The following is a 26,901-nucleotide window of genomic DNA, read 5'->3' as shown; positions in this document are numbered from 1 at the left end:
AACATGCAGCACTGACCATAATTATCATTTTTCTTAAAAAGGACAGTGCAAAACTATCAGCATGGAATGGGAGAAAATGGGGAATGGAGAAACATAAGGAAAAGAGTTTGTGGAAGAGATAAGAGGGATGAAAATGACCATACAATGATTATACCGCATTATAATTACATTTAGTATATTATATATTTACATGTTACCATTTGTACATTGTACCAAATGACATACTCTTTTAACTTAGAGACCCACTGAGAAGTAAATATTGCAGCCTCTTTAGTAATGAAGGTCCATGTCTAACCACCTCAACTCTGAGACACATTATCAAATATCACCAGAAAGTTGCCTACTTGGGTACAGGCATACCTTGTATTGTTGCACTCAACTTTATTGTACTTGATAGATACGACATTTTTTTTTTTTTACCAACTGAAGGCAAGACCCTCCACCAGCAAAAAACATTATGACTCACTTTATTGTGATACTCATTCATGGTGGTGGTCTGAAGCTAAGCCCACAATACTTCCAAAGTATGCGTGTACTGTCTCCCAACAAGACACATGTACATAGTTCTCATTCCAGGGTTGAAAGAAGTAAAATCCAACTTCAGACCAGCCCCAGGAGAGAACCAGGAAATACATATCCCCCCAGCACCACCCCCAAAGTCAAAAACCAATACTCACAATGGTCACTAGAGAGACCCTGGTCTCCTTCTAACCAATTGTGGCCCTTCCCATAGATGAGGTTCAACTTTTGTGTTCCTGGTTTATTAATCCACAGTCCACGTCAAGCGGGATGGAAACAAGATGACCTATATACTGCTGATGGAAGGGCAATTTTGCACTATCTATGAAAATTGTAAGGAAACATATGCTTAACCCAACAACTCCACTGCTAGGCATTTCTCCTACAGACAGACGCACATAAAATAGGGTGCTCTGTTGCAAGAGAAAGCAAAAAGCCTGAAACAACCCCAAATAGGGCACCAATTAAACAGAATAAGGTACAGACATAGAAAGATACATTAACTTTGAAAAAAGGTAGCTGGATCGGACCTTGCATATTGTTGTCTAGTGTGTGGGCTTTAAATTTTTTTCTATATCTTTAATGTTTATATATACACATAGGAAATTCCTAGAGAATAAAAAAAATGAGTGGAGAGTAAACTAGGAAACTTTATTTAAGCTCTACTGTACTGTTTGAATGTTTTTACCATGAGTGTATCATTTTAGACACATAAGCAAAATCCATGAGCCATGAGAATTCATAAGAATTTCTCTCAAATTTCTCTCAACAGTGAACAGAATTTTAAAGGAAGATTCAATGATCTTTCCCAAGCTGTAATTTCCACTCAGGAAATAGCCCGATGCACTTAAGAGTGGTTTGCATGAATAAGGCATAAAACCTAAATGGTTTCTTATTAGTCATCATTTAATCAGAAAACCAAAGAATTTTCCACATCCATTGTGCAAGCCTGGAGCATAATCAAATTTTTATCAATAACTTTTCATCATTTTAAAGGACAAAGGTATGTATTATAATCACAATACACACATGGACAAAGCCAAAGGGGTAGGATCAAGGGTGGGGAGTGGGGATGATGGGGTGGGCAGAGGGGTGGGGGAAAAATGAAGACAACTGTACTTGAACATCAACAAAAAATGTGGAAAAAAAGAAATATATATATGTGTATTTAAAAATGATTCCCATTGGAAATCAGTTCATATGAAATACAAAGACTATTTTAATGACACATAATTCATTCCCCTACATGTGCAATCTAATTGTAGAGAAAAGGAGCTACAAATTAAAATAAAAAATGTACTGCATATTAAAAAAATAATAAAAATATCATGCAGCACGTTATGAATTAGTTACCTTGTTCAACTGGTACTAAAATTTCTATAAGGAAAAAAAAAAACCTTTGAAGACCTTAAAATACACATACAGATCTGCATCCCAGTTTTGCATCTAACAGCAAACACAAAATTGGAAACCAAGCAGATGTACCCAACAGGACACTGAGGAAATAAATGAGGCCATAGCCATACAATGAAATACTACACAGCCATTAAAACTTTGCCTCTCTATCACAGATACGAAAAGATATTTGTGGCATATTTAAGCTTTAAAAAAAGCTGATTATTACAGCATTTGTGACATGGCCCTATTTGGAAAATGATGTATCAATTCATACATGTGTGATAGCAAAGGTTCGAACGAGGTACGGAATAATGTGATCCGTAGTTATCTCTGGGAAGTAGGATTACAGAAGACTTCATATATTTTAGCTGATCTCTATTCTCTTTTCTATAGAAAACATTTTTGTGTGATTTTTAACTTCAAAAAAAAACAAACCAAAAAACCTCGCTGTCTTATCCTTCCTTGAGAGACCCAATGCTTTTCCATGGAACTCAATTCAACATGAAATGTATTGCTTGTTCTCTCCCCCCCTCCTTTGTGGGTCTTTTGATAGCTTTTCTGATGTTTTAAAAACTAAAGAGAGGGAAAAGTGCCAACATTTTCAATGTTGTCTATTTTGCTCTTTTAAATGCTGCTCTTCTACGTAGCCCAGTGGTTCCTAACCAGCAACAACTGTGCCCCAGAGAACATGCGACACACTGGGTACATTTTCTGTCATCACAACTGGGGGAGGATGGAGATATGTGCTACTGGCTTCTAGTGGGTGAAGGCCAAGGATGCTGCTAAACATCCTGTGGTGCACAAGACAATCCCCATAACAGACTTGGCCCCAAGTGTCAACAGTGCAAGGCTGAGAAATCCTGTGTCCAGGTAAGGAGTCTTCAGAAGACTTCCCAATCCTCCACGCACAGCACCCTCAAAGACCTGTGTGAGAACTGGCCGACAGGCACCTCTGATTTCATGGGAAATGCACTAATGATAGAGGCAGGCTATCAGAGCTGAGTCCCAGCTCAGCAGCTGTTCTGGCTGTAAAACCTCAGGCAGGGGACCACATCATCTGGCCGATCTCCCACGCCTCCTTTGTAAAATGGAGATCCCACCGCACACCTCACAAGGGTGGACAGAAGCTTCGACACAATAATGCAGGAGGAATGGCCTTGGAAACTATAAAGCACTATGCATATGTGAATGGTAGTACTGCTCTGGGATACACGTAGGGTTTCAATGGGCCTTTACCCAGCACACCCAGCTGCCCTGAGTTACACGACACAGCACTGATTTTCACTAAATACTGAGACCAAAAAACATAAAGAGTGCTGTTATTGTACTACATGTTCCTTGGCCTAAAGTTGTGGGACAGAGGAATTTAGCAGTCAAATGACAAGATCTGAATTCGGACTCCTAGGAAAGAATGCCTGCACTACCTACCTCTCACTGGCAGGTGACCATGCCAAGTAAAGTGATTTCTCTGTGCCTCAGTGTCCTTGTCTATCCATCCAAACCAGAACATTTCAGAGCAAAAATAATTTATCCTGTGAACCAGGGCATTTCAGAGTGAAAGGGGGTGCTATCAATGTCAACGCCAGGACAACAGGCATACACTGGAACTGCCCCTGGCAAAGGGGGACCTAAGGGTTTGCCCTTCTCCTTCCATTCATTCAGCAAGTACTTAGAGCCCTGCCCTGATGCCAGCGCCAAGACAGGAACATGAAGTCTGATACCTGTACCCTGCCCCCAGCGGATGCCTCCTCTTGTTCTACAATGTGTCTTTTACAGTCCCAGGACTTGTCTTACACATACACGGTCATGTCACAGACAGAATTAAAACAAACCCACAGCAAACACTGTAGTTCAAGAACACCAGGAAACACACACCAAACATGCAAGAGTGCAATCTCCTTCACAAAAAACCAACAATGAATAAGAACTTATCTAATTGACAAAGACAAAATAATTGATTATTATCCCAAAGTTCTTGATTCAAGGAAGCCATGGCAGCTTGACTAAAATTTGGCTATCAATGTGTCTCACAAAAGGCATTAATTAATAAAGGTTTGTAGGAGCACGTACTGTTTCAAAAGCACATTCAACTATCCACTCCCTTTCATTCGTATGCACACCCCATCACAACAAATTGTGTACAGTGTGTCCACCTACACAGCCTGACAGAAATCACACACTATGAAACCAAAGTTCCTCTAGCTTGCTTTTGTAATCAGATGCATTTATGTCTTTTGCCGAGAAATAAGCACTTTGATTCAATATGCAAAAACAATTTTCTCTAAAAGTCAATACTCACCACGAGAGGTAGATGTTCCGTGTTTTAAACAAAAGTTCATTGATTTCTAGGAGCTTGGGACTCTAATCACAAGTTCTCTTCCCTGCTTCCCACCCACCTTCATTTCAGTAACATTGGTCTCAATCATTATCACTTGAACATTTGCCCTTTCCTCCTCCCTTGCCGGTCACATTCACCAGGCACCTTCTCAGTCAGCCTCTTTTTGTACGCATTTCTGATTGCCCTTAGGGAAGCCTTGATCCTCTCCTTCAGTGGTTATTAGATCTAAACCACCAGTCAGGCTCTCTCACTGCAAACACAAGATACAGACCTCTACAAAGACAGATTCTACTGAGCAAGCCATACGTGCAGGATTCAGAACAAATCGAGGGCATATCAGTTTCCACTGCACTCCATGACTGTCTGGATTCAACGAAGCTTAAATCAATGCCGTGTGTTTTGATCTGGTGCTGGTTATACAGATATGCTGCTCACTTTGCAAACATTCAACAAGCTGTACACAAGCTGTGCATTTGTATATGTATGTTATACTTCTATAGACAATTTTACTTATTTTCTTATTGACTGATTTTTAGAGAGAGAGGAAGTGTGGGGGGAGAGAGAGAAGGTGTCAGTGAGAGAAACATCGATTTGTTGCTCCACTTTATCACGCTTTCACTGGTTGCTTCTTATATGTGCCCTGAGCAGGGATTAAATTCACAACCTTGACATATGGGATGACACTCTAACCAACTGAGCTACCTGGCCAGGGCTCTACAAACATTTTTTTAAAGATTTTATTCATTTATCTTTAGAGGGGAAGGGAAGGAGAGAGGGAGAGAAACATCAATGTATGGTTGCCTCCAGTGTGTCCCCTGCCGGGAACTGGCCTGCAACCCAGGCATGTGCCCTGACTGGGAATCAAACTGCGATCCTCTGGTTCGCGGGCCCTCCCTCAATCCACTGAGCTGCACCAGCCGGGGCTACAAACATTTTTTAAAGTAGCATCATTTTAAAGTAGCTTACATTTTAAAATGTAAGCATCATATAAACCTCTATGTAAAGAAGCAAGCACATTTTACATACCACCAACAGCAGTGTTCTTCAAACTATGGGTTGCTACCAATTACTGGGCCATACAATCAATTTAGAAGGTTCTTACGAGCATTTTAAGCTATTGTGGTAAGAATACTTAACTGGGGATGTACCCTCTTTACAAACTTTTAAGTGCACAATAACTACAGACGCAATGTTGTACAGATCTCTAGAACATCAATCTTGTATAATGGAAACTTCATACCAGTTAAACAACAATGTCCCCCATTGCCCCCAGCCTCAGCCCCTGGCAACCAAGATGTGGTAACATCCTAAATGTCCACTGATGGGAAAATGAATTTAAAAACGATGGCATACACATAAAATGGCATACATTTAAAAAGAAAGGAATCCTGCTATATGCTGACCAGCATTTTTTAAATGGAATAGAGAATATCAGAGTACATCACACACAGTGAAGGCAATGGCTGTTTCAGGAAACTTGTTGCAGTAACAAATATATATTTCAATGTGGGCTAAATTGCCAGGCTTTTTTAGGGAGGCTGTTTAATTATAGGACATGGTCAAAACAGCCTGAGAAATACTGACAAATAATATGTGGCTTTGGAAGCCAGGGAGCCCTGGGTACTGATCCTGGCTGGTTACAACCCCCCTAACATCTGTGAGCCTCCATTTCACCATCTCTAAAGTGGAATCATATTATTTACTCCCCAGAATTGGTATCAATGAGCTGGCAAACACCCTACCACGGAGCAGTTCTAAGACACTCTCTCCAGCCCTTCCGCCATTTGTATGGTGGCCTGGGCCAGGCTCTTTACATGAAGGATGTTTAAAAGAAATATACAAAGAGGGGCAGTGCCAAGACTGAGCCCTATCATGAGAGCTCTTCAGGCCTCCAGAGAACAAATCGCTAATGTTTGAGAGCAGCAGGGCAGGGGAAAACTACTGCCCGGCACACAGGGTGATAAATCATCTGGGTTTGGGTTCTGACCAGAGGGAAAACCACTTTCCAAGATAAGAGGATTTTCCCATTATTCTTGGCAGGAGGTGGGAAAAGGCAGGAGAGAAAGAAGGCCTTGGTAAAGAAATGAGTGCTTGTGTTAGGCAAAACACTTTGAAGACAGGTGGTTTTCATTTTGAGAAAATGATACTTAAAACAGTTAGAGGGTTATTCTGCATACCAGCTACAGGCTTGCCGGGAGAGGGAAACGGGGCCCTGGGGTATGGAGGGCTCCCATGAGTGCCAGAGCAATGGCGAAGGAAGGTGGGGTTGGGAGGCAATAGCACAAAAAAGATGGAATGGCCTTTATCAGCATGCAGTCACAAACTATTTAAAAGTCATCCACTATATTCGTCATCCAATGCCTCTATTCATTCAAGAAATATTTGTTGAGAATCTACTATGTGCCTAGGACTGGGGAGAGAATGGAATAAGACAGGCAAGGCCCCTACCTGTACTGGGGCTGAAATTCTAGGGGGGGGGGAGACAGCAAGTGCCAAGTAAATCGATGAGCAAGAAGGAATTTACAGACTGTGATAGAAGTACTCTGTGAGCAATAGATATGGTGGTATAACAGGAAGGAAGAAAGGAAGCTTAAAATGGAGGAAGTCCCTTTAGATAAGATGGCCCAGGAGGGGTTCTCCCAGTAACACCTGAAAGCAGAGCAAGCGGACAAACAAGAGCCAAAGAAATGGTGTTCCTGGCCCTGGCCGGGGGGCTGAGCTGGTTGGAACATTGTTCTGTACCCCAAGGGTTGTGGATTCAATGCACAATCAGGGCGCATACGGGAGGCAACTGATCCATGTTTCTGTCTCACATCAATGTCTCTCTCTCTCCCCTCCCTCTCTCTCCCTTCTTCTTTCTCCCTTTTCTCTCTCTCTAAAATCAATAAAAACATACCCTCAAGTGAGGATTTTTTAAAAAAATTTTAAACCTGATATATCCCTTTAAAAAAAAAGAAAGAAAGAAAGGGTGTTCCTGAGAGGAAGCAATGCAAGTGCCTGGCCCCAGGGGCAAGAGCTGGGGCAGCCAGGGCACCTGTGTGGTGAAGGTCTTGGCCAAATGGGAGGCGACCTTGATGAAGCTAGAGAGGTAGGCAACTCCCTGACCATACAAGGCGCAGCTGGCCATGGGAAAGAAAGCAGACTGGAATGGAGAACTACTGAAGCCGGTACATGGTATTACAGGATACTGATATTGGTTACCACAAAAGGTACTCCTAAATCATCACACACAAAACAGAGTGTACAGATGATATGGTGTTTCCAAAACAGTGATAAAAATTAGTGCTGTGCTAGAGCTCATGGATACAGTTATCACGGAGTCTTGCTAACTAGAGGCAAACAATTGTAGCCTAAACGTGAGAAGAAATATGAGCACAAGGAATACAATGGGGGGTAACGAGTGGGAGAATGTGTGACTGACAAGGGAACACTACTATTACCAATTAACTCACAGTTAGCAAATTAAAGCTCATAGGAAAGCTAATGAACACGACAGGCTCTCAGAAGTCCCCTAAACAAACACATATAATGGTGGAAAGGCAACTGGGAAACTGATCGACAGTGGTTGCCTAAATCCACCAACAGGTTAACTGAAACATCCGGCTGTAAGTCACCATGACAGTGCCCTGTGCTAACTTCTGAATCAGAAATCAGAGAGCTGCTGAGCAGTATTCTTCAAAGTTTACGTCTTCTTTTTCTTCTCCCTTGCCCCAGCTGACTCTAGGTATCCTTCACTTGGAAACTCAACAGTGAACTGGAAAGGGCTCTTCTGAATTACCACTCTCCCTCTAGGCCTCATAACATGGCTTCATGACTTCAATCCGCAGTCCCCACGACCTTTGACACAAATATATCATTGACACATAAGCCTGACCCACTCACGCCTTCTCCCTGGGACCTCCTTGTTCTACGGCGTCACTTGGCTATGACTAAAAGGGCAACCTGAGGCTGTGGACTTGAGCAAGTCCAACTGGCCAACCTCAAGGCCAAACCTATGACAGCAACCAACAGAATGTCGTGGCCACAAAGGCCACCCTGAAACAAGCTGGCGTCAACAACATGGGTGCCATTTCACAGAGCCCAGCACACTGCTTGCGCTGATGGTATAACTATCCCAGGAAGGAAGGAGAGGGGGTCGGGAGGGCCAAATGAGATCACTCAGCTAGAGATTACCAGTTTTCACACTCATCTCTTTAAACAATCCCGCTATCCCACAAAGTACAGTAATTATGATTTTCAGATGTGATAAATAAGACTAGGAGAGATTTTTATTAGTAGCCCAAGGCTACAGTTAGCCGAGTGGGGAGTGGAGTCTTGCCCACCACCCAGGATCTAGCAATAGGACAGTAAGCTGAGTGGCCTAATCTGAGTTTCTATCCCACCTTCCCTCTCATTCTCATCTCCTTCGACTTTATTCCTTCCCACCACAGGAAAGCTGCATTCCACACCTGGCTTCAACCCAGACTCAAAAATCAGCCAGCTGTCTCAGAAATGTTACCTGCTCCCAGCCCTTGATCAGGACACTTCACCGATTACAGGGTCACTTGCAGAGGGGGAGGTGGGGAGGTAACTGGAACTGCGTTCAGAGTCCCCTGGAAAAGACTCATCAATAACAGTTCGAAGGAAAGAGCCATCATACCAGATGATGGGGCTGTTCCAAAGCTTTACAAATTCCACTACAAAAAGGACTCAGCCAAAAGCCACCTCTGTCACAGAGGAGGACCTGGAAAAAGAAATTCCCTTCTACCAAAAACAAGAAAACTGAGACCCAAGTCCAAGTAGAAAACGGCATTGCTCACCATCTGGGAAGGACTGCGTCGGGACCAAATGTCCCACCACACCTCCCTCCCGGCCTACAAAGTAGTCAGGCAACAGGCTACGAAAGATGCAGGCATAATAACAATCCAAACAGATGTATGCATGGCCTACTTACAATCTCAGACGCATCTACAGCACTCGGGACTTTGGCTGCGGAAAGCTCCATTCTGTGGGGTAGGAAATGGTGATTTGGGGCTGACTGTGTCTGAACTCCAGGCAGGAGTGTGGTCCGTGCTCGCTGAGAACTCCAAGTCCTTCTGATTCACTTGGCAGCTGAATTATTCTAAGCATCCTGTCCCATACCCAGCCTGCCTTGCCCCTCCCACTACACATTCACACTGGGTGGTTTTTTTTTTTTTTAATTCTCTGCACTTAGTTCTGTCACAGCTCAAGTGAAACTCATTTTTCAAAATTAATCCACTCTCTCACACTTGAGAGTGTGAAACCTTTCCGACCCAGGAGGAGAAAGAGGAAGAAGAGCCACCTAATTAGGAAGTTGTAACTAACACTGGAGAGAAGGGAGTTGGAGAACCGAGAAGTCTGCAGTAACAGCAAAATGGAGATTATTCGAGACAGCTGAAACACTCCACCCAGCCTCCAGGAGGGGACATGCACGGGAAACAAAGGGCATATGGTGTTTGCTTTCTTCAACATCCGTTCTCACCATTAAGAGCTGCACCAGCAAATGTTCATTACTGACATAAAGACAGACCTCACTCCACAACAGACTTGAAAATGCAGCTGACAGTCGAAGAAATTACTTTGCAAAGAATAGGCATACCTTGATTTTTTTACTACATACAAAGCAAAATTTAATAAAGTCCAAATAACTGGCCGAATGTCTGTGTGCCTTCATGAAGCATTAATTATACTTGAAAAGGTCAATTTCTATTCATTCTAAGTTCATATAGTAACTTGAATACTGATATATTCAGGACAGATTTTTTTTTCCCCCAAGGATACCAAAGGGCTAACCTAATAACTAGATAAGAGTGATTTTCTGTTATTTACTACTGGTCACATATTTAAAAAGTTCTATCCTAAAGCAAACAGGTTTTTCTAATGTCATTTAAATCGTTCATCTTCCACATATGTTAATGTCAACACCGGTCCCACTAATGCCCACACTATTAAAGCTTCCAAAGGTCAACTTCAGTGCACTCTCTGAGCAAATTACAACAAATTCCTCAATTGGGGAGCTCTGAACTGATGACACTTTTCACAATGACATAAAGCCAGAGTCAGCTTGCAAAAACACTCACGTACTACTTTATTACTCCCAAGCCTACCCACCAGAACCCACTATTTGTCACAGATGCCCACCCATCTACCATAGGGCCCGTTCTCAGCCCCAGAGAGGCAGCTCAATTCATTCTAAGCCAATCATTTGTTCAGGGTGGGCAACAGGAAGTAATCTCACCCAATCAGACAGAGACTGCAGGAAAGGACTCCTCCTAGATACCATCTGTGAACAAGGAATCAGAGGGCTGCCAGAGGATGCCTGACAACCACGGAGACACCAGCCCTTGGGTGAAGCTACTGCCAGAAGAATGCCATGGAGGAGAAATGGCAAGAACACAGGTCTCTGATGTCACCTTAAGCAGCTGAACATACTGACCTCAAGGTCCGCCCTACCTATAGCTTCCCAATTATGTGTGATAAGAAACATTCCTGTTTAAACCAGTCCCAGCCAGGTTTCTGTTCCATGCAATCCAAAGCGCTCCTGATGGGAATGAGCTGAGGAGTAGCTGGAAGGCCAAGAGCAAGAGTATAATTTGGCAAAGATATTCCTTAAAGTAAATAATACACTCAGGAAACATTCTCCGTAATGTTAAAGAAAAAGGAGAAATTACAAAGACAAGTGGCTCCTGAGAGCTGGGCGTGGGAATGGGGAGTTGACTGCAAATGGGCACAAGGTTTCCTTGGGGCTGATGGACATGTCTGAAAATCAGATTGTGGTGCTGGTTACACAACTCTGTAAATATATGGAAGACCATGAATGGGACAATTCAAATGGGTGAATTTTATGGCATGTAAATTAGAGCTCAAATAAAGCCGGCTTTTACAACGCTACAAGGGAGCAGATGATCATTCCAGAAAAGTCACCTGGTAGAAGGAACTTTTTCCTCCATCCCCATCTGACGCAGCACGCCTCTGCTAAAATCCTTTCTCCAACTCTTCCTGATTACCTCTATAGTCCAAGTTCCTTACAAAGACACACAATGTCCCTGTTAATGCCCGGGCTCGCTAACCCCACTAGCTGGCAAAGCTTACTTCCAGATACCCATCAAGCCATTTCCCCCTCCAGGCCTCTGTTCACACTACACCCCCAGCCTCGGTCACTGGTCATCCACCTCATCGGATCTATTCCTTCCTACCCTGTGGCAGGTTCTAGGTTCCGTCTTTTTGGGTCCCCGTAGTATACTGGGCATGCGTCACAATGGGTTGGAATTCCGTCTCTCCCACTAGGCCCTGGAGCAGCATTCCAGACCTGAAAGAACTCTTCTTATCTTTCTTTCAGGAAGGACACCAGGTTCTTCTGCAGGCCACTCTGTCATTGAGGTTGGGAGTGGGAGAGCCAGAGGCAGTTTCCAAGTGTCCAATCTCACCCACACCCAGTTTCCTAAAGCAACTTCAGTTTTAGCAATAGACACAGGCACCCACAGTGTGTATTAAATGGAACCCTGTAAGAAATCCCTCATCCCCAACCTTCTGCTTCTCCGTTCAAACTCCCCCTGATCCCCAGCGACAAAGCACAATGCCTCTCTCACTGTATAAGCTTCAAAAAATGAAGTGAGAGAACATCCAACCCTTTTTTCTTCTGATTGTGGGGTTTCCCTTACGTTTTCAACCCTTAGACAAGGTTAAGGAGCTGGGGTACAGAACATCAGAAATGCAACACACATGGAAAACACTTGGTTTTGTAAAATGACTAGACATTAAAAACGGAACACAATAGATTAAGAAAAGGGAAAAACGACTTGTCCCCACCTGTGTATTATCTTTGTGCAAGACCTCAGGGTGAAAGATTAATAGTAAAATTTAAGAAATATTTAAAAGCCAGTTGCTAGAGAGTCGTTGAAAGAAAAAAAAAGTGAGACAGACAAACAGATGGACGGACAGACAGACTGGGAAAGGAGAGCCATAGAATTCCAGCTTCATTACAATAAGCCCTATCTTCCTAGCTGGTCCTGGCTCTCCCAACACCACCAGAAACGAAACCCCAAAGCCAGGAGCATAAGAAAGAGCTGAAATAACACTTTAAATGTGCATGACGGTAATTTCAACTCCTACCTCGTAATCATGACTCTTCTTTCCATATTTTGGCCCCAGCTTTCCTGGACACACTCTGGGAGCCTTCGCAGACATTATCTAATGCTAAGCAGGTCCGCAAACTAACCATTAAATACTCCCTTTTTCTCTGTGCTCTCTGATTTAAGCTGGTCTGGACGCTATGATAAAGAACTGGCAGCAGTGCCCTTTATGGGGGCGTGGCCAAGATTTCTCATGTTATTTGGGCCAATGGGAGGCTCTTAGGGTATCAGAAAGTTTGCCTTTAAACATATTGATCTGATCCCTACAGTGAAGTTTTCTAAGCTGACATTACCCTCACCCTGCTCTACCCCAAAAACAAAGCTGGCAAATCTACAATCAAGTCACTCTGGTAGCTCCCCCCACCACCACCACCCCCACACACACACACAAATTACCTGTCTGGCCTCAGCCCCAGTAACTCTAATCCCATTCCTTTGGGAATCCATGTCCTTGAAACTCCCCCAGGTAACTCAGATGATCAGGACTGGGTCAAAATGGATCAGCTACAAGCTACACCCACTCTCCCTACTAAAAGCAGCATTACCTGGAAGCCTCTTGGAACTGCAGAATCTCCTCCCCACATCCATCTGCCCAGGTCCAGACCCTCTAATCCGAATCTGCATTTTTGCATAATTCCCTGGGGGGCTTATGGCACGTTAGACTCTGTCATGACATGGCTTCAGAATCTCCCAGGTTGTGTTTTGCTTGTTTCCCTTTCACAAGTGGGAGGAACAGTAGTGCAGGAGGTCACTCAGAATCCATATTCCAAACTTTTTCAGGATCCTCCCGATAAAGCACAGGGCCAAGTCTCCTCCCCACCCTCCCAGAAACTCTGACTAGTCAGAGTAAATATAAAGGGAGTCAAAGAGTAGACACAGCCTGCTTTTTCAATTTAAGCAATATATTTTTCCATCTGTGCTGGCAGCACTGACACTCCCATTACTGCGCATGTTTCAGGCTACTCCTACATCATCAAAGCAGTAGGACCTGCAACATCTTTTACTACTAAAAAGCTTGCCGTGCAACCCAAATATGCCAGGATAAAGAATTCTTTGAACTTATGAGAACTACTAATTGCATCCATTCCTAAAAATCAGTATACTTCAAGAAACTTTTTAAAAATTCATATGTTTGTTTCCCTTCCTCAAACAGCATCATGGGGCATTCACAGGAAGTCGTGGCTCCGAATGAATGTGGCTGCATATGAAAAGAAAGTCTCCAGGTAGCCTAACACCCAGCTTAGCCAAGATTCCCAGCGGGTTCTCAGAACCTGACAGATTGGGGCATTCCCTCATGCTAGCTACAGTTTGTCTCACTGTTACAGTTTTAACAAAGCCAAGGCCACCCAGCTAATCCTGTAGCACAGTGCAATTAGGAGTGAGAGAGCAGGACTCTGAGGCCAAACCACCCACAGGCTCAAATCCAGCTCTGCATTGCCAAACTGTGCTCCCCTGAGCAAGCTGTTTAATACCTCTGGTCCACGGCAAGTGCTATAAAAAAGTTGGCTATTTTTCTCACCCAGAATGTGTTACTCTTAATGGTACAGACAATAGAATAATGCACACACTAGGTGCTCAATTATTACTACTGGTTAGAGAACACTCCACCCGGACTGCATTTCCTTCAATGAATGTTCCATTACTGAACACCAGCAACTTTTTGGTGTGTCAAGGGAAGTGCTTGTGGGAAAGTACTTTGCTTTCCTCTAATGGCAAAGGGAAAAAGTACCCAGAAACCAATGAATAGAATTCCCCTCTTCACCCAATGTGAAGTTAAAAGTCCCCCCTCTGCAATCTTGTACTTGATACAGTTTATGTATTCTCAAAAAGGTTTATTATAGAAAATATGAAAAGCATTTGAGCAGGTGAAAAATACAGTCTGCCAAACAGTCAACTGGTACCAATTATGTAACAGTTACTGAAATAAAAAATGCTGATTTCCAGAATATTCTCAGTAGACAAGTACCAGACAATATGGCTTTCATAGTATTAGTACTATATAGTAACATTAGTAGTAAGACAGCAGAGGGAATTGGGAAAATGAAACTATTTTAACTACCCATTTTCATCTGTTTTTAAGCACTTATGACAAGTGAACAAATGATATATTTGTTCAGCATGTACTTACGAAATACATTTCCCCAGGCAGTTTCCCTAGCCAACGCTTGAACAAAAACTGAGTTACCATAAGAACAAAACAACCATGTTCATTTTTTTCTTCAGAGGCTATACTTTCTAAGAATATCTGTCCTCCCAGTTAGTTCTTACAATGCTATTATGCAAAATCGGGCTACTAGGGTTCAAATACCGGGGCTGACTTTTAATAGATTGGCAATCTCCATCAAGGCAGGTTACATCTCTGAGTGCCAGTTTTCCCAGCTGTGACACAGGAGTGATCATTACAATATTCCATGTTGATTCATTGTCCTTTCAACTGATACCCAACCATTATTATTAATATTCATGAAATTGGGAGTTGCTAATGATTGCACTCTCATTTGGCAAGTGTTGGATCCCACACTGCAATATATCATGTAACACCGAGGAACCTAACATATATGAACGAAACCAACAGCAGCTTGGTAAGATCCATCTCGTGGAAAAAAATGTTCCCTTTTTACTTCAGTAAGTCACTACCTTAGATAATAGCAAATAAATTACATGCTATGAGAAACTGATTCATTAATGACTCCCAAACTTCAGATTAATCTTCAGATTGTATATTAGATTCAATTAACCTTCTGAATATTTAACACAATCTTTCTCTATATTTAAGACCATTCTAGCCTCTCTGGGAAAAATGGGTAGACGTGAATAACCTACCAATCCCTGCCATCAGGACAGACACAGCGTCGGGGCACAGGGCTGAGAAGCCTCCATGACCATGCAGTCTGGGAGCGGCAAATGCACACCATGGGCCAAGGATGGCTCTATGGGAAGTTCATTAGCAGGAAGAGTCACCTGCAATTGTGCTTATGCTTTAATATTCACTTGTACTTTCCAATTGAAAGGAAGAAAAGGATATAGCGTTTAATAAAGTGGATGAAATTCATTTGGCTTTCATCACAATGAATGTAGACAAGCCTAAGTGTGTCTATAATGAAACTAAACTGGGATGACTGTACCTATGATGATTCTATAGCTTCAGTCACCTTGTGTGGCTCTGTGAGCTGCATCACAGGCAGAACTGCAATCAGAGTGACAAGTTCGATAGCTAGTAACATACTTCCCCCTGCCTGAGAACCATCGCTTGGTAATTGTGCTATGATGTTACTTATAAAGGCTGTTTACAAATCAGCTACACCCCTGCATTACAGCAGGCCTGAAATTAGGTTGCATATTCAGTTGGAGGGCAGGGGAATGTGTTCAGCTTAAAGCTGGCAGCATTTTTGACTTGACTGTCACCTTAAAACACTGTTAATGGAACCCATTCAAATTCAAGTTTTAAAATAAAAGGCTGAGGTAAATTGAATAAAAAATATCAGCGGCTAAAAAAGATGTAAGGTATACAGATTTTTTACCACCACTGACAGGAGAAGCTCGCACTATAATTGCATAGATTATATGTACCAAAGACATCATCTGTCATGTTACAGTAACCAAATAACAGAGTGTTCCCTGAAAAAAAATATCAATAAGTGCAAAGAAGCAATTTTTCAACATTTGAAACCACATAACCCTGGCATGCTCCATATTCAACCGTATTTCAAAGTTCCTATCATGCGCCACCAGAGCCTAATGTCGTAATTACTCATTTAACACAGTAATAGCTAAAACTACTTTCATATGGCAGATGTATTTTTTTATAGTCAGATTGGCAATTATTCCAGCTTCAAGATTTGGAGATAGCAAGGGCTGGGTGGAGGCAGGCAAAGGAGTGAGAGGGATGGGACAACTGTCATAGTGCCAACAATAAAAATTTTTTTAAAAAGATTTGGCAATCGAAAAAGTTGTGCACACATTCATGACTCCGCAGCTGAGAAAAACAGTAGAAGACTTAGTTGTGAGTATAAGCCAAGCTGTTAAAGAGCAGTTACAGAAAAACAGCAATAAACCAGATTCCTTCTCTGTGCACATGAAGGCCCCAATAATAGAGTGGTTAGCAGTTATAACTTGATAGTAATTACGATTTAAAATAGTTGTAATGTAGCTTTTGCCCATAAGCTATCAACCTAAGCAAACCCCACATGACCGGAGACTTCCGCAGGTGGCATCACATTGCAAACACCTAAACAGGCACATCCTTGCTAAGGATTCATTCCCATTTTAACACTTAAACCAATGGCAACTACAGTTTCCTATAATTATGACTGACGTGTACATCTATAATACTAAATATTTTAAACACAATTTAAATTTACTTTTCCTTCCATGTTGGGCAAAACCAGTCCCTTTTGGGTTTTAACTGGGCACCCACTGGACTGACACTATCGCACATCTCGAATGAAGCCTTGTTTTCTGGCCAGGAAAATTACATCCCCCAGAGGTTCATGGTCACCAGTAAGATTAGAAAAACAAGGTTCACTGTAAGAGGAGCTAGCAGCCAGAGAGAGTGTCCTCACGCCACCTGGGAACCTTGCACGGCCACAGAGTACCCGTCTGCCTTCGCTGCCATGGGTCACTGGGCTCCTCCCTCTCAACCTCCATCTGGGACCACCTGCCTGAAGAAAGCTGGGGCAGGATGTGGTTTGGCCTGGACAACCTCTCAGCTTACGCACGCACGCAGGCAAGCCCACTTTGTTTTTCACACAGACTCCCAGACACAGGATATCGTCTCTTTGTTGGTTTTCTTGAGAAAAAAACGTGGTGGTCCCAGAGGAAGTATGACAACAAATGAAACACTTCTTCCTCCATGACAAGCAAAACAGGCAGCGAAGGGCAAAAATGGGCTGACTTCAGGCACCTTGTTCTACAAATCACTAAATATACAGAGTTGGGCAAAAGTAGGTTTCCAGTTGTGAGTGCACAAAACATGGAGTTTATTCTTGTATTATTACTTATTAGTGTACTATTTTCCATACAAACAACTGGAAACCTACTTTTGCCCTACTTTGTATATGTGTGTGTACACATACACGCTGGCTTCTGAGTGAATGCGTGTTGTGACCACACATTAAAGAGGCATTCACCTTTTTACTTTCACTCTCCCTGAACTTCCCTCCACGCTTTCTGATCTAATCTTCCTCAGTGGCAGAAAGATGATGAAATGTACCCCTGATTCCAAGGGGTGGGGATGTGGGGAAATATACTTGTTCCAACCCCTTTGTGAGTCAAGAAACTAAAATGAAACAAAATGTCTCTGCAGCGCTGGAGGTGTGCTGCCCATGTGTCACATCCTTCAGGACAGACCCTGTGCCTTCAGGATGTGCCTCAGCTTGTTTTCTAGCTGAGGTCACGTGCCTTCCGGGTAGCACCCCCACCAGCCACTGACCTGGGCGGCATGCTAAGGGGAGGTGCTAGTGCCTGGCCACCTGCCCGTTCCTGTCTCTTCTGTCTTGCAGGCTGGCTGGCACCAGGGCACCACAGCTTGAGGCTCTCCCTGCCCCACCCCCACTCGTTTATCTCCATGGGCGTCATCCCCTCCACAAATAAACCTCCTGCACTCCTACTTCCAGCTCAGCACCCCCTGCCCAGAGCACCCAACTGACAGACACCATCTCTGTATTTTTCCAGTCCCTAAGATTGGCTTAATACTTATATTAATAGCTGATATTTGTTCAATGAGTAAGCGTATCAAACACAACTCCCTATACACATGATCTCATGCCTACTCCCAAATACAGTAGCAAAGAGATATACTACCATGGTTAGTTTTCCCATTTTTCAGAAGAGAAAATAAATGCCCACCAAGAGGGCTTAAATAACTTCTCCAAGGTCTCGATGCCCATACACCTAAACTCAAGCTTTTAGAATCACTGGGCACTACTGCTGCCAGTACAAGCCTGACTGAGCCTGAGAAGGTAGGAATGACTGACTGACTGACTGACTGACTGACTGACTGAATGAATGAAACAAACAAACAAACTCAGAGAGCCTAATTAACTTGCCCAAGGCGGCAGAGCTCAGCTGGGATTCCAAACCACAGCTCTGAGTCACTAGTTTGTGATAAAAACAAGATGCTGCATCATTACATACTCAGATATCTACAGATGTGATAAAATTCAAAACAAATTACATAGCAAGAGATCAATTACCTCAGCTCATTTGGTACTTTTATTAACCTTATATTCACTTGGAAGACAAGAGGAATTTTTTTGAAAAAAGCAACTTAAAGAAAGTACTGTACAACTGGGGGACTACTTCAGTCACAAGAAGCTGAATAAAAAGCATCTCCATCCTTGAGGAAAAGTAAACAAATCAGATCAAAATAATTTAATTTTAAATAAACTTTAAAAAAATCTTAGAAATATACCCTGGCCAGGTGACTCAGTTGGTCGGAGCACCATCCCATATACCAAAAGGTTGTGGGTTTGATCCCCACTCAGGGCACATACCTAGCTAGGTTGCAGGTTTGATCCCCAGTTGGAGCCCATACAGGAGCAACCAATCGATGCTTCTTTTTCACATCAATGTTTGTCTCCCCCCCTTCCTCTCTCTCTAAAATCAATAAATATACCCTTGGGTGAGGATTTTTTTTAAGTTTGTAAATCTTAGAAATAAAGATACAAAAAATGCACTATTATTAACATTTGAGCATTTCCCCCCTATACTCTAGGTTTGATAGTTTATGTATCATGCTGCATATACAATTATGTACCCTGCTTTTTTCTCTCACAGCATATATATTTTCTACATTGCTGCATACATTATCATAGCCCCAAATTTTAAGGTTATATAGTATCTTGTCAGTAGGCAATGAAGTCTCAGCTGGTAAAAAGAAAAACAAGGAATACAAACAGCAATTAACATGCAAGTCTTGCCCTGACCAGTGTGGCTCAGTGGGTTGGGCACCATCCAGCAAAGCCAAAGGTCTCTGGTTTGATTCCTGCACATGCCTGGGTTGAGGGACTGGTCCCCAGATGGGGCACGTATAAGAGGCAACTGATCAATATTTCTATCCCTTCCCCTCTCTCTAAAAATAATTAAAATTAAAAAAAAAACTAAACATGCAAGCCTGCAACCACTGTTCAGCATATCATCTTCAACTGGACTGCAAGCTGAACCTGGTTCAGAGGTTCACCACTGAACCTGGCCTGGGTGAATTTCCTAGAGGTTAGGAAGATCAGTTCCTTCAGAAACCCTCGGGCCACACTGCTTTTGGAAATCAAAACCTAAGACCTTTGGCTATTTAAATGGCCACTGCCACGACCATCCAAAGAGTGAGCACTAACTTCCCAATGGTGTCAATAAGCCCAAGTATAGAGAAACAAGCAACAAAGCAAGTCACTCAATGAACACATATGGATAAGCACTGCCGTGCACCAGGCACTGAGCACACAATGCTGCCCAGATGCCTCAAAACCTCAGTCCAATAAGAAGGAGAGCCATTTGACAAACAGCAACAGATTGAAAATCCCAAGAATGACAAGTGCTACTGAGGAGAGAAATAGGGCACTACAAAGGCTTATAAAAATGGGTATTTGTGAGTCAGGAAGGCTGGGAAAGTTTCCCTGGGGAAGCATAAGCTGAGCTCTAAGGGCGGAGAAGGCATTATGGGATGCAGGGATGTGAGGTGGGTGACAAGGCTGGGAATAAAGGTAGGGGGCGCAGCACACAGGACCTTGCAGACTTACCACATTCAAATAGAGTTCAATCTTTCTCCTAAAAATAAGGGAAGGCCAAGGAAGTATTTTAGGGGTATGTGGGATACATGGGGAAGGAGGTATGATCAAATTTGCATTAAAGGCCATTTTGTAAATGATGCCCCAATGTGAGGCAGAAGCCCTGGGGACATCAGGGCAGGAGTGTGTCCAGGAGACTAGGCCCAGGGCTGCATCCTGCATCCAGGTCCTTCTCATCAACATGGTCTCTGAGGCCTGCATCTCCTCTTGCCCACACTCCCCTCCTCCACTCTTCTTCTCTCCTCCCATTCTACTTCTATCATTGGCTCCACCAATCTCCAGGCCAACCGCAGACAGGCCAAATACTAATGCATCCTTGTACTTGCTCAGAGCGGTGGGTAGAACTTGCCTAAATCCCAGCCATAACCATCACAACACAATGACAGAATAGGAGCATGAGGAGAGATGACTGGAACACCCAGGATGGGCTGGAGAACTATGGTATGTGGGCAAATAGATGGGAAAGCATCTTTTTAACTTAATGGAAACAAAAACAAGAGTTAGAAATCCTAAAACAAACCAATGCTGAGATTCATGACCACAGATACAAATGGGTCTGGGATACAGCCTGCACACTGGGATTTTTTTAAAGCTCTCCAAGTGATACTCATGTGCAACCAAGGTGGAAATGCAGTGACATTCTTTCTTGAACTTTTTCTTTTGAAACAATTATATACTCGTAGGAACTTACAAATATAGTGCATAGAGTCCCATAAACCCTTCACCCAGCTTTCTCCAGTGAGAATCTCTCTCATGACTAGAGTACAATATCAAAACATTGATACACTACTGTCAACTACACTACAGACCTTAATTCATTATCAGTTTTTCCATGCACTGATGTGCATGTGTAACTGTATGTACTTTGAGCCAAGGTATAAATTTCTATAACCACCATCACACTCAAGACACGAAGCTGTTCCATCTCCACAAAAGAACTCCCTTGTGCTACCATTTTACAGGCCAACCAGTGCTCCCCAGACTCTGTCACTATCCCTCGGCAACTAGTCATCTGTTCTCCTCCAACTCTATAGCATTGCCATTTTGAGACTTTAATATAAACAGAATCACACAACATATGACATCTGAGTTCATTATATTCCCAGAGCACAATGCCCTTGGAATCTGTTCAAGTTGCTCCCTAGATTCATTCCTTGTTATTGCTGAGCAATCTTCCATTGTATGGCTGGACCAGGGTGTGTTTAACCATTCACTCACTGAAGGACATTTAGGTTGTTTCCAATTTGGAGCTATTATAAATAAAGTTACTATGAACATTCCTCTACATAATTTTGTGTGGACGTACATTTTTATTTCTCTGGGATGACTGTCCAAGAGTACACTTGCTAGGTCACTTGGCAAGTACATAATTAGCTTAATAAGAAATGACCAGGACTTCCGCCAAGATGGAGGCATAGGTGGATGTGCCGTGCCTTCTCCCACAACCAAGATTAGAGAAAACTAAATATTAGCAACAGAAAACACAGCCAGAACATGGAAAATTGAACTTTTCGGAAGTCCGTTAACAACAAATTCTTCAGCCTGACCGGTAAGGGGCGAAACCAGCGGCTGGCGGAGCAGGGTTGCACAGGAGGACTCGGCCAGACACACTCAGGCCCGCGGAATCTAGACGCAGGGTCAGACCTAGTGAGCGACCCAGCGAGCAACCAGGCGAGCGACCTCGGGGGACACAGCCGGGCCGGGGCTGCATGTTGACTGAGGTCGCGCATTTGTGCGAGGGTGGACAGGCGAGGAAGTGGGCGGTTGGACCGGGCCGGCAGGTCCCCACGGCCAGCCGCCATTTCCCTGCTCTGACCCCACCTCCACATACAGCGTCATAACCCAGCGACTCTGAGTGGCCCGGCCCAGGTGAACCACCTACGGCACTGCTCCTCGCACCCAGCTGTGAGAAGCGGCAGAGGGGGTCGCCATTTCCCCGCTCTGGCCACGCCCCCACATACAGCGTCACAACCCAGCGACCTGGGAATCCAAGCCGCCGGCTTCTCACACTTAAAGGGCCAGAACAGACCAAGAATGGCGCAGGAGGATCTCAGAGCCCCAGAAATAAATCTAAGCGATGAAGAAATAGCAAAACTCACAGACGCACAGTTTAAAAAATTGGTGATCAGGATCCTCACAGAACTGGTTGATTATACGGACAAATTAGACAAATATATGAAGGCGAAACTCATTGAAATGAATGGAATTGCACAGGACACCAATAGCAATGAAAAGGAAACTGGGACTCAAATCAATGGAGTGGACCAGAAGAAAGCAAATAATGGCCAAACAGAAAAGAGTCAAGAAGCAAGAATTCAAAGAAATGAGGAGAGTCTTAGGAACCTCCAGGACATCTTTAAACGCTCCAACATCCGAATTATAGGGGTACCAGAAGGGGGAAAGGCACAGCCACCAGTGGAAAACTTATTTGAACAAATAATAAAGGAGAATTTCCCCAATCTGGCAAAGGAAATAGACTTCCAGGAAATCCAGGAAGCTCAGAGAGTACCAAAGAAGTTGGACCCAAGAAGAAACACACCAAGGCACATCGTAATTACATTAGCCAAGATTAAAATGAAGGAGAGAATCCTAGAAGCAGCAAGAGCTAAGGGGACAGTCACCTACAAAGGAGTCCCCATCAGACTGTCAGCGGATTTCTCAAAAGAGACCTTACAGGCAAGAAGGGGCTGGAAAGAGGTATTCCAAGTCATGAAATCTAAAGACCTACAACCAAGATTGCTCTATCCAGCAAAACTTTCATTTAAAATGGAAGGACAGATAAGGTGCTTCTCAGATAAGATCAAATTCAAGGAGTTCATCATCACCAAGCCCTTAGTATATGAAATGTTAAAGGGACTTATCTAAGAAAAAGAAGTTAAAGAAACATGAACAGTGAAAGGACAACAAACTCACAGTTATTAACAACCACACCTAAAACAAAAGCAAACTAAAAGGACAGCTAGATCAGGAGTGGGAACATAGAAATGAAGATCTCAAGGAGGGTTAGCAACAGGGGAGTGGGAGGAGGAGAAGGGGGGAGAAGGTACAGAAAATAAGTAGCATAGACAGTAGATAGAAAATAGATGGGGGGGCAAGAATAGCATGGGAAATATAGAATCTAAAGGACTTGAGACACATGGTCATAAACTAAAGGGGGGGGTGATGGTGGGGATGGGGGGTAGGGTGGAGGGGAATAAAGGGGGAATAGAACAACTGTAACAGCATAATCAATAAAAAAAGTAAATAGTTAAAAAAATAAATTTGCATCTCTATGAAAAAAAAAAAAAAAAGAAATGACCAAACTGTTTTGCAGAGTGATGAACCATTTCAGATTCCCATCAGCAATGTACGAGAGAACCAGTTTCTCTACATCCTCGCCAGCATTTGATGTTCTCACCACTGTTTTTTATTTTAGCCATTCTAGGGCCCATTCTAATAGACACATAGTACTACCTCACTGTGGTTTTAATTTGCATTTCTCTAATGGCTAATGATGTGGAAGAACTTTTCATATGCTTACTTTCCACCTATATATCCTCTTTGGCAAAATTTCTGTTCATGCCTTTTACTTATTTTTAATTGGGTATTTTGGCTTCTTACTATTTATTGTATTCTGAGAGTTCTTTATATATTCTAAATACAAAGTACTTTGTCAGACATGTGTTTAGCTAATACTCTCTCCCAGTCTGTAACCTGTCTTTTCATCCTCTTCACAGGGTTTATCACAGGGCAGAAGTTTTTTAATTCTGGAGAAGCCTAAGTAATCAACTTTTTTTCTTTAATGTTCTTTTGGTATGATGTCTAAAAACTCTCTACCTAGGCCTAGGTCCTGAAAGACTTTCTCCTGTGTTTAATTCTGCAACTTTTATAGTTTTATGTTTTACATTTAAATCCTTAATCCATTTTCAGATAATTTGTACATGGTGTAACATTCAGATTGAGGTTCATTTTTTGCCTCTGGATGTTCAATTGATCCAGCACCATTTGTTGAAAAGGCTCTCTACCTCCATTTAATTGTGTCCTTTTCTTAAAAATCAGTTGCACATATTCAGTTATTAGCTACAGTGTTATTGTATAAATTCTTGAGATGTTCTCTGTAGAGAATCATGTTATTCACAAACAGGGCCCATTTTATTCTTCCTTTCCAATTTGTAGGCTTTTATGTCTTTTCTCAACACTGTGCTGGCGAGGACCTCCAGCAGTATGCTGGATACTAGTGAGAGCAGACGGCCTCGCCTTGTTCTGATGCTCAGGGGAGAAGCATGCGGTCCTTCACCATTTAGTTACGTTAAGTGTAGGGTTTTTATAGACGCTCTTCATCAAACTGGGGAAATTCCCCTTTATTCCTACTTTGCTGAGAGTTTTTATCATAAATGGGTGTTGAATTTTGTCACATGATGTTTCTGCTTCAACTGGTGTGATTCTGTGACTACTTTTTTCTCCCCCATAGCCTGCTGATGCAGTGAATTACGTTAACTGATTTTCAAACGTTGAAGCAGTCTTCCATAACAAGGATAAACCTCACTTGTCATGGTACATAATTCCTTTTATATGTTGCTGGATTTGTTTCGCCATTATTTTATTGGGAATTTTTGTGTCTATGCTCTTGAGAGATATTGGTCTGTAATTTTGTTCTGTTTTGTTTTGTTTTTTGTACTGTCTGATTTTGGTATCAAGGTAATACTGGCCTCATAAAATGCTTCCTAAAGCACTCCTTCCTCCTTCTATTTTCTACAAGAGATTATGTAGAATTGGTGCAAATTTTTTTAATGTTTGGTGGAAATCTCTAATCAAACCCTCTAGGCTTGGATATTTTTTGAAAGCTTTTAAATTATTAATTCAGTTTCTTTTTTTAAAGATTTTATTCATTTATCTTTAGAGGGGAATGGAAGGAAAGACGGGGAGAAATATCAATGTATGGTTGCCTCTCGTGTGTCCCCTGCTGGAAACTGGCCTGCAACCCAGGCATGTGCCCTGACTGGGAATCAAACTGCAATCTTCTGGCTCGCAGGCCTGCACTCAGTCCACTGAGCTACACCAGCCAGGGCTGAATGCAGTTTCTTTAATAGTTAGGGGATGACTGAGATTACCTCAACCTGGATGAGTTTTAGTAGTTTATAGTTTTCAAGGAATTGGTCTATTTCATCCAAATTGTTAAATGTATGTGCATAGAGTTATTTACAGCACTGTGTTATTATTCTTTTAATAGCTACAGGATCTGTAGTGATAGCCCCTGATTTAGTCCTAATATGACAAATTGTGTCTTCTTTTTTATTTTTGTCAGTCTTCCTAAGGGTTTATCCATTTATCGTGTTTGGGTTTTGTTCAGCCTCTTGATTCTGAAGGTTCTGCCCAATTTAGGGAGTTTTAAGCCATTACTTGTCGGAATACATTTTATTTCTATACTCTACTCTTCTCCTTCTGGGACTCCAGTGCCACAAATGCTAGATCTTATGTTCTTGTACCACAGGGCCCTGGGGTTCTGCTCATTTTTCCCCCACACTATCTTTTAGCTGCTGTTCAGACTGGGTACATTTTATTCATCTGCCTTCAACTTCACTGATTCTTTCCTCTGTCATCACTAATCCACTAAGCTCCTCCAGTGAACTTTTTAATGTGCTGATTTTCTTTTCTAGTCCCATAATTTCTATTTTTAATTATCTTCTACTTATTTGCTACGATTTTCTCATTTTTCATTTGTTTCAAGAGTATTGCTCATTAGGAACACTTTTATGATGGCTGCTTTAAAATCAGTGTCAGATCATTGCAAGATCTCAGTCTTTCCGATATTGATCTCTGTTGATTGTGTTTTTAAGTTGTGATTTTCCCAGTTCTTGGTATGACAAGTGATTTTTTTATTGTGTCCTAAGCATTTGGGCTATTATGTTATAATGTTTAAATAGTTTAACACATGGACAATAACAAGCAGGGGTGGAAACAGGGGAGGGAGGTGGGGAGGGCTGGGGTAGTGGGGAGGGGTGGGGAGAAAGGCAGAAAACTGCTTGAACAACAGTAAAAAATGTAAAAAATAAATTAAATGGGCAAAGAAAAAAATAAATAAGTCATTTAAATTTTTGGCGAGCAGTCACCCTAGTTAGATTAAACATACAGGTCCTGAGCTCTTTCTGGTGGGCTGTGATCTCATGACAGTTTAGTTTCCAGAGCCCCTGCAGTGCTATGCTGGTGCTTTTCATTTGTGTCCCCTAGAGGTCAAGCCGGGAACCTGGATGGCATTCCACATTCTAGTCTCTATTCTCAAACCTCTTGGCATGCTGATTCCAGTCAGATTCATGTACGGGTCAGTCAGGAATTTGCTCAGCACCGCCTGTGCAGCTTTAATGACTCTCATTCTCTAGCTCCCTCGTCTCTAAGATCCTCCCCACTCTGTAGAGGAAACAGTGATAGGGATCACTTATTACTCCCTGAGCCAGGGAGTGGAAGTCCAGACTCCCCATCTGGTCACCACCGACAACGTGCCAGTCGATGAGGGAAGAGCCACCATGAGTCATCTGATGCCATCAAGTACAGTACAAAATTCCAGATTCTCTACTCAGTCTCCAGGAGAGGGGAAGAGCATTGCCCTAGACCGTTTGCTATCTTTATTTGAAGCCACACATTTAATGGCTTAGAACAACATCCTCTTATTATCTCACACTTCTGTAGGTCAGAAGTCCAGGTGGGCTCAACTGGATTCTCTGCTCAGGGACTTACAAGGCTGATATTAAGATGTCAA

The 26,901-nt window shown here is 42.7% G+C and overlaps 1 protein-coding gene across 4 annotated transcripts in view; it reads right to left on the bottom strand.

The window, feature by feature from the left end:
- SH3KBP1 (SH3 domain containing kinase binding protein 1) overlaps nucleotides 1-26,901 on the bottom strand; it is a 319,293-nt gene that overhangs the window by 229,053 nt on the left and 63,339 nt on the right. Inside the window, exon 1 of one of the 4 annotated variants that reach the window (XM_053655819.1) lies at nucleotides 9,189-9,364. The exons of the other annotated variants lie outside the window; for them this stretch is intronic. Within the exon in view, the coding sequence (XP_053511794.1) occupies nucleotides 9,189-9,239 (51 nt within the window). The 5' untranslated portion in view covers nucleotides 9,240-9,364. Of the gene's footprint in view, nucleotides 1-9,188; nucleotides 9,365-26,901 lie in introns of those variants that run through there. 4 annotated transcript variants of the gene reach the window in all.

The sequence above is a fragment of the Artibeus jamaicensis genome, unplaced genomic scaffold (genome assembly GCF_021234435.1).
Source record: "Artibeus jamaicensis isolate MK-2021 breed Jamaican fruit bat unplaced genomic scaffold, CSHL_Jam_final scaffold_1283, whole genome shotgun sequence".
NCBI classification, from domain to species: Eukaryota; Metazoa; Chordata; class Mammalia; order Chiroptera; family Phyllostomidae; genus Artibeus; species Artibeus jamaicensis.
This window is presented reverse-complemented; position numbering and strand designations above follow the sequence as displayed.